The sequence below is a fragment of the Mandrillus leucophaeus genome, unplaced genomic scaffold (genome assembly GCF_000951045.1).
Source record: "Mandrillus leucophaeus isolate KB7577 unplaced genomic scaffold, Mleu.le_1.0 Scaffold26, whole genome shotgun sequence".
NCBI lineage: Eukaryota > Metazoa > Chordata > Mammalia > Primates > Cercopithecidae > Mandrillus > Mandrillus leucophaeus.
The window spans coordinates 1,066,447-1,074,807 of NW_012102698.1; the positions used below are offsets into that span (position 1 = coordinate 1,066,447).

At 52.3% G+C, this 8,361-nt stretch overlaps 1 protein-coding gene across 1 annotated transcript in view; it reads left to right on the top strand.

The window, feature by feature from the left end:
* MPPED1 (metallophosphoesterase domain containing 1) overlaps positions 1-5,843 on the top strand; it is a 117,657-nt gene extending 111,814 nt beyond the window's left edge. The window contains exons 5-6 of the mRNA XM_011984007.1: positions 1,382-1,495; positions 4,399-5,843. Of these exons, the coding sequence (XP_011839397.1) occupies positions 1,382-1,495; positions 4,399-4,517 (233 nt within the window). The 3' untranslated portion in view covers positions 4,518-5,843. The remainder of the gene's footprint in view (positions 1-1,381; positions 1,496-4,398) is intronic.
* Positions 5,844-8,361: the final 2,518 nt, after the last annotated feature.

An 8,361-nucleotide genomic window follows, 5' to 3' on the forward strand; every position in this document is an offset into this window, starting at 1 on the left:
CCTCCTTTCCATATCTCCTTTTTTTCCTCCTTTTTCTTCTCCCCTCTTCCTTCTTTCCTCCCCGCCTCCCTCTTCCTTCTGTCTCTCCCTCTCTCCTTTCCATTCATCCATCTCTCCAAACATGGTGTTTGGCTTCCTGCTCTCTGGACGCCCCACCCAGGCCCTTCACACACCTCCCGGCTCCTGTCTCAGGGCTGCCCGTGTGCCAGGCGCTCCAGCTGGTGCTGCCCTTGTATTGTCTCCAGACTGTGCGCGCCAGGGCACCGAGGTGCTGGAGACCCTCCCCACAACACACATTCCAGAATTGAGGAAGGGTCTGGCCTCATGCATGGTGGGATCCCAGTGCCCGGCCCAAGCACTCTGTTGGATAATATGGAGGTACAGAGAGGTTAAGTGACTTGTCCAAGGTCACACAGCCAGTAGGCAGCAGAGCCTGGGACTTCACCCCAGTGTCTGCCCCCAGCCTGTGTCCAGCGCATTCCCCGCCTCTTTTCTCTGCTTTCCCCTACTTCTCCTCCTCCTCCTCCCTCATCTTTGTCTCTGTCTCTGTCTGTGCTCTGCTTTCCCCTACTTCTCCTCCTCCTCCCTCATCTTTGCCTCTGTCTCCGTCTGTGTCTTCTCTTGCCTGTTGCCGCTCACTTGGGCCTTTGAGTGGAAGCTCCCCTGCTCCCTTTCTGGCAGTTGCGGAAACCTGTTCTGCTCCCCCAGACAGAGAGGGGCCGCCGCGAACCCGAACTGTGCGCTTGGAGTAGTCAGTTATTCTCCGTTTGTGTAGCCATGTGAGGATAATAAGCAGTCACCATCTGGGCGGCTCCAGGAGGCTGGCAGCGGGGGCAGGCGCAGGCGCAGCCACGTGAGCGACGCTGCACCCACGGAGGAAGTTTCTGCTCATGAGTCTGTGCTTTTTAGGAAGTTTCTGACATGGAAATCTCACTCCTGGGCTGTGTGTCAGGACGCCCCGCTCTGCCACTGACCACCAGGGTGCCCGCCCTTGGGACTCACCCGTCCCTCTCTGGCCTCCGTTTGCTGATCTCTGCAGTGGGCAGATGCCACCCTCGAGGTCACTTGAGCACAGATGGTTGGGGGAGGGGGGCGCTAGCAGCTACTGAGTACCCCGCCCCAAGTGCCTGGCCCACTCTAAGCTCTTTCAAGGAGGCCCTCAGTGCAGCCCTATGGACGAGGAGGCTGAGGCTGCAAGGTTTCCGTCCCTGAAGGCTGAGGCAGAGCAGGGTTCCGGGGAGCTTGCTCGGGGAGAGTAGTGCAAAGCCGTAGTCCAGGAGCCCCATGCCTCTTCCAGGCTGCAGAAGCTGCTGCCGGGCATGGGGCAGTAAGGGGCTGGGACAGACCCCGTCATGACCTCCTGTTGTCTCCCCCACACCAGGCTTCCTGGACTGGGTCCCCAAGAAGATGCAGCGGGTGGGCTGCGTGGAGCTGCTGAACACGGTGCAGAGGCGCGTCCAGCCGCGGCTACACGTCTTTGGCCACATCCACGAAGGTCAGTACATGGTGGAGACGGGGACCTCACGGGCTAGGGGCTCCTAATGGACCCTCCAGCGGGGCCTCCCCTCCGTTCAGCCAGAAGGGAAGTAAATAGCCCATTCCTGCTGTTCGCTTTGTAACTGCTAACTGCCATATACACCCTGGCTGTCAATGAGCTATTGCTAAATGTTTAATAATAGGAAGATGATCACAAAATCCTGCATGACTTAGCGGGTAAATTTTGCTTCCGGGGAGCCCTGCAACTCTGCTGTGCCTCCAGCCTGGGAAGTCATCGGGAGGGGGGCAGGGGTTTTCAGAGGAGGGGGCGTTGGGGCCACGACATGGAGGATGAATTATATTTGGTGAGCACACTATGAATCCCTTAAAACTGGTGGCTCTGTCTTGTTGCTTCTGTCCCCTGGGCCTGGCATACAATAGGTGCTTAATAAGTGTGGAGGGACTACGTGTGATGGTGAGGGTGTTGTCAGCTCCAGGTCTATCATCCACACGGCCACGCCCTGGCCTGTTGCTGTGTGCAGGTGTTCCCTAGTAGACCTCAGCCATCCTCACCTGAGCCTCATTTCACCAGTTTGGCACAGATGCCTCTTTTTGCTCCTTTTGGATATTTATCCCACCTGCCCAAGGCCTCTCTGTCACATCCCTGCCAGGAAGCATATTGGCTGCTGTGGGATGTCTGGACTCATGTGGTTTCCCCCAGAGGCATCTCCCGGCCTCCTGAACCTCTGTCTGGTTGGACCAGGGACCTCAGGCGTCCACATTGTCTAGTCCACATCAGATCGTTTTTCAGTTCAAAAGCAAGCAAGCCTCAAACCATTCATTCCCTGAGGGCCTCTGCAGCTCATTTCCAAGGGGCAGGAGTGAGCAGACCTCGCCTGGCCTGGGAGTAGCTCCTGGAGGAGCCCTGGGCACAGACGAGTCATCAAAGCCAGATGTGAGAGGTCCTGGGAGAGATGGGCAGCTCACGTGCTGTGGGATAATAATAATGGCTGTCATTTTCTGCGGCCCTACTATGGGCATGTAGCTCCATCAGATCCAAATTTGCCTGTGACCCAAACCACACCCCCACACAATTGGACAGGCACAGTTGGACTCCAAAGAATAGGTCCTCACCTACCCACTCACCACTCCCTTCCTCCCCCAGCACCACACAGGGAAGGGGAAATGTTCCTTCTATCTTGGAGATGACCTGAGCTGAAGGATGAGGGGGATTCTAACAAATAAAGATGGTGGGAAGAGGGTATGGTGGAGGCAGAGAAAATACATGACAATGATGATAATGATAGTGATGATGGTGAGAGGATGGTAGTGATAGTAGCAATGATGATGATGGTGGTGGCAATAATGACAGATGATGACCATGATCACAGTGGTATTGGTAGTGATAATGGTGATAGTAATCATGTCAATGATGATGATGATACTGATGATGATGGTGATAGTGGTGACAATGGTGATGATAGTGATAAATATAGTGGTGGTGATGATGATGACAATGGTGATGATGATGGTGATTGTGGTGATGATGATGGTGCTTATACAATAATGAGGGTGATAATAATGACAGTGGTGTTGGTGGTGATGATCATGATGGCATCAATGATGACATCATCAATACTGATGATGATGATAATGATGATGGTGGTATGGTGGCGATAATGGCGATGATAATGATAAGGGTAGTGATGATCATGGTGGCATTGGTGATGACAACATTCTTGGTGATGGTGGTAGTGATGATGATGTTGATAGTGATAGTGACGATGATGGCATTGGTGATGATGATGGTGATGGTGGTGGTATGTTGGTGAAGTTGATGGCACTAGGGATGGTGGTGATGATGGTGGCAGTGATAATGGTGATGTCAATAATGATAAGAGCAGTGATGATGATAGCATTGGTGATAATGATGGTGATGGTGGTGGTGATAATGATGATGATAATGATAGGAGCGGTGGTGATGATGTTGATTGTGATAGTGATGATGATGGCATTGGTTATGATGATGTTGATGGTGGTGGTGATGGGTATGATGGCAGTGGTGATTGTAGTGATGATGGCATTAGTGAAGATGATGATGGTGGTGGTGGTGATGATGATAAGGGTAGTTATGATGATGTTGATGGTGATATGATGATGGCATTTTTGATGATGGTGATGGCGGTGGTGATGGGGATGATGGTCGTGGTGATTGTAGTGATGATGGCATTAGTGAAGATGATGATGGTGGTGGTGATGATAAGGGTGGTTATGATGATGTTGATGGTGATATGATGATGGCATTTTTGATGATGTTGGTGATGGCGGTGGTGGTGGTGATAATGGTGATGATAAGGATAGTGCTGATGATGTTCATGGTGATAGTGATGATGATGGCACTAGTGATGATGATGATGGTGACGGTAATGGTGGTGGCGGTAATGGTGAAGATGATGATAAGGGCATTGGTGATGATGATGTTGATCATGATAGTGATGATGATGGCATTAGTGATGATGATTATGGTAGTGGTGGTGAAAATAGTGATGATCACGATAAGCATGGTGGTGATGATGATGTTGATGGTGATGATGGTGATGCAGTGGTGGTGGTGATGGTGATGAGGATGGTGGTGAAGATGATGTCGATGATGATGACTCACTGTGTGCTTCTCATGTGCCAGGCACTGGGCCGAGCACAGTACATAGATAATTTTCTCATATAATCCTCACAGCAAGCTTGGAAGTGGCATGTATCATTATCGTCTCCATTTTACAGATGAAGGGATTGACCTTGAGAGTTTACTAGCTTGCCCCAAAGACATTCAGCCCATGGGGGCTGAGTGCCCTATGACTGCCACATCCACCTGACCATCCTCACTGCTCTGGCTGCTGACCTGATGGGCGTGTGCTTACTTTCCAGGGTATGGTGTCATGGCAGATGGGACGACCACCTATGTGAACGCGTCCGTATGCACTGTGAACTACCAGCCCGTGAACCCGCCCATAGTCATCGACCTCCCCACACCCCGGAACTCCTGACTGCTCCCCACTGCCACAGTCCTGCCCGTTTGTGCCAGCTCCATAGGCCTGGTCCGGCCATCATTCCTTCCATACTGAGTTGCCTGGACGACCCACTTGGCTGCGGGGACTGGCCTAGCAGGCAGGTCAGGGCCTTGGAACAACTCTTCAGCCTTCTGTCACCTGGAGTTGGGACCCTGCACATCCCCATCAGGGGTTCTGTGCTCATTTACTTTTTCTGCGTGTACATCCTGCGTGTACCTCGTTAAAGGACCTACTAAGCTCATGGCCCTGTCATGTTTGGGAAATGACTGAATCTTCATTCTTCTCCCTTGGACGCCCTCCTGGTTTGGGAAGCTGCTGCTCTTCAAAGGATTTTGGAAGTTATACAAAATCTCCCTTTAACCATGGGTCTGTGTGGTGGCACGCCCCTGTGTTAGGGGTGGGTGGGAGGATTCGTGGGCTGCACACAGACAGTCCTTGCTCTCCTCCCAAGTGAGGGAGGAGACAGGCCCAAGAAGGAGGCCCTCCGAAGGAGCATTTAGGGACATCTCAGGAATTCAGACCACACCTGGCCAGGCCCACAGCAGTTTGCCTGGCATTATTCCCCTCTTCTTCTTCCTGTAGGCATTTTTGTTGACGTGAACAATGGCCTGAGTGTTCTAGGCATTCACTCGGCGCCTAGATGATGGGGGCTGGTTCTGCAGAATGAGCCACTGGCGTGCGTGCCCAGGACCAGCTAGAGGGTTCCCAGTCATGGGGGGATGACCCTTGGTCCCACGGGGAACACGCTGCTCTGCAGAACTCGGTAGCCTGGATGGAGGGTCTGCAGGCTTAGGCTGCAGCAGGCCTACCATGGGTGTGAACCCATGTCCAGGCACGCACTGACACACATGTACGCACGCACCCCTCTTAACTGAACCAAGCGGGTCCTGTGTTTCTCTTTGCTGCCCCGCAGTGAGGTTTTGTTCCTTGGTGTGGCTTCCCTTGCACCGTTAGGATTCTGTCTGGCATGCCTGCAGCTGAGGAAGCTGAAAGGGCTCAAAATCCTCATCCCAGGACCAGCCAGCCCTGTGAACGGGAGGGTGGCACAGGGACAGAGCAGGCCTCAGGCTTCAGCAGCCCCACTTTGGACAGCTTCTTTTTCTTCTTTGAATTAGGACTGGAGGGAGTGGGGGCAGGATGGTGGTGGGAACTGGTAGGGCTTAGATGAGGGGCAGGCAGTTAGGCAGAAATGGCAAGTTCAGGGTCAGATTCTGTCTTTATTTAATATTTTGTTCATCATGGACTTTTTTTGCATTGATTTTTATTTTTAACATTGCGTTAAAGTAGCATTATTTGTCCTGATTGGTGATTTTTTTTGCACCCCCTTTACGTTGTTCCTCTGAGAGGAAGGTGCCACTCCCTCACCCAGGTCCCAGCCCTGGGAACCAGCCTACCGTGAGCCCCTTTGCAGATATAGTCTCATTTCATCCTCAGATGGTCCTTCAAGGTAGGTACTTTATTCCCCAGTGCTTACTTTCCAGGGTATGGTGTCATGGCAGATGGGACGACCACCTATGTGAACGCGTCCGTATGCACTGTGAACTACCAGCCCGTGAACCCGCCCATAGTCATCGACCTCCCCACACCCCGGAACTCCTGACTGCTCCCCACTGCCACAGTCCTGCCCGTTTGTGCCAGCTCCATAGGCCTGGTCCGGCCATCATTCCTTCCATACTGAGTTGCCTGGACGACCCACTTGGCTGCGGGGACTGGCCTAGCAGGCAGGTCAGGGCCTTGGAACAACTCTTCAGCCTTCTGTCACCTGGAGTTGGGACCCTGCACATCCCCATCAGGGGTTCTGTGCTCATTTACTTTTTCTGCGTGTACATCCTGCGTGTACCTCGTTAAAGGACCTACTAAGCTCATGGCCCTGTCATGTTTGGGAAATGACTGAATCTTCATTCTTCTCCCTTGGACGCCCTCCTGGTTTGGGAAGCTGCTGCTCTTCAAAGGATTTTGGAAGTTATACAAAATCTCCCTTTAACCATGGGTCTGTGTGGTGGCACGCCCCTGTGTTAGGGGTGGGTGGGAGGATTCGTGGGCTGCACACAGACAGTCCTTGCTCTCCTCCCAAGTGAGGGAGGAGACAGGCCCAAGAAGGAGGCCCTCCGAAGGAGCATTTAGGGACATCTCAGGAATTCAGACCACACCTGGCCAGGCCCACAGCAGTTTGCCTGGCATTATTCCCCTCTTCTTCTTCCTGTAGGCATTTTTGTTGACGTGAACAATGGCCTGAGTGTTCTAGGCATTCACTCGGCGCCTAGATGATGGGGGCTGGTTCTGCAGAATGAGCCACTGGCGTGCGTGCCCAGGACCAGCTAGAGGGTTCCCAGTCATGGGGGGATGACCCTTGGTCCCACGGGGAACACGCTGCTCTGCAGAACTCGGTAGCCTGGATGGAGGGTCTGCAGGCTTAGGCTGCAGCAGGCCTACCATGGGTGTGAACCCATGTCCAGGCACGCACTGACACACATGTACGCACGCACCCCTCTTAACTGAACCAAGCGGGTCCTGTGTTTCTCTTTGCTGCCCCGCAGTGAGGTTTTGTTCCTTGGTGTGGCTTCCCTTGCACCGTTAGGATTCTGTCTGGCATGCCTGCAGCTGAGGAAGCTGAAAGGGCTCAAAATCCTCATCCCAGGACCAGCCAGCCCTGTGAACGGGAGGGTGGCACAGGGACAGAGCAGGCCTCAGGCTTCAGCAGCCCCACTTTGGACAGCTTCTTTTTCTTCTTTGAATTAGGACTGGAGGGAGTGGGGGCAGGATGGTGGTGGGAACTGGTAGGGCTTAGATGAGGGGCAGGCAGTTAGGCAGAAATGGCAAGTTCAGGGTCAGATTCTGTCTTTATTTAATATTTTGTTCATCATGGACTTTTTTTGCATTGATTTTTATTTTTAACATTGCGTTAAAGTAGCATTATTTGTCCTGATTGGTGATTTTTTTTGCACCCCCTTTACGTTGTTCCTCTGAGAGGAAGGTGCCACTCCCTCACCCAGGTCCCAGCCCTGGGAACCAGCCTACCGTGAGCCCCTTTGCAGATATAGTCTCATTTCATCCTCAGATGGTCCTTCAAGGTAGGTACTTTATTCCCCACTTTAAAGATGAGACGATTGAGGCCAGAGGGGTGTGGCAACTTGCCTGGGGGCTCACAGCACAAAAGGAGCAGAGGCAGGATCTGACCCTTGTTCTCTGACCTCACTGCCCTCACTTTGCCATGACCTGAAGTTATGTCCCTACAAAGCAATGCATGGTCCAAGGCTCTTTTGATTGTAATTTTGTTTTTAAGGGTCCTGTTCTAAACTGGTCTGAGCTCTGAGGAGTCCTGAACCCTGGGTGCAACATCCTAGCATGCTGGGAGTCCTTTTCTGCCCACGCTGAGCTGGGCTTCTCGAGGGCTGGGGCTGCTGTCCCTGGAAGCCTGGCAGCAGCACTGTGTCTGATTGGCTGAAGCTGAGCGCCGTGGGGTGTAGGGCTCCAGGAATCCCATTTGGCTGAAGGGGTTCCTGTAGCCGGGGATGTTTACGAGGTCTCTCTGATGCCCCAGGCGCGGGACATGTGTGCGGTGGAGAAAAGCAAGCCCTTTCAGTGCCAGCTCCACTCAATTTCTGTGTGGACCAAGAACTATAAACTTAAAAAAATTTTTTTCCTAAGGTATCTTCAGAATATGGTGTATTTTTATGTGGAAAAGAAAAGTTATGAAGGCAGCTGTTACTTTAAGAGAAAATTCATTAAAAGTCCTCGAGATATGAAGATGACGGCGTGCTTCTCAATCATTTTGGCATAACTTGATTGTGGCTGTAATTTTTTTTTTTTTTTTTTTTTT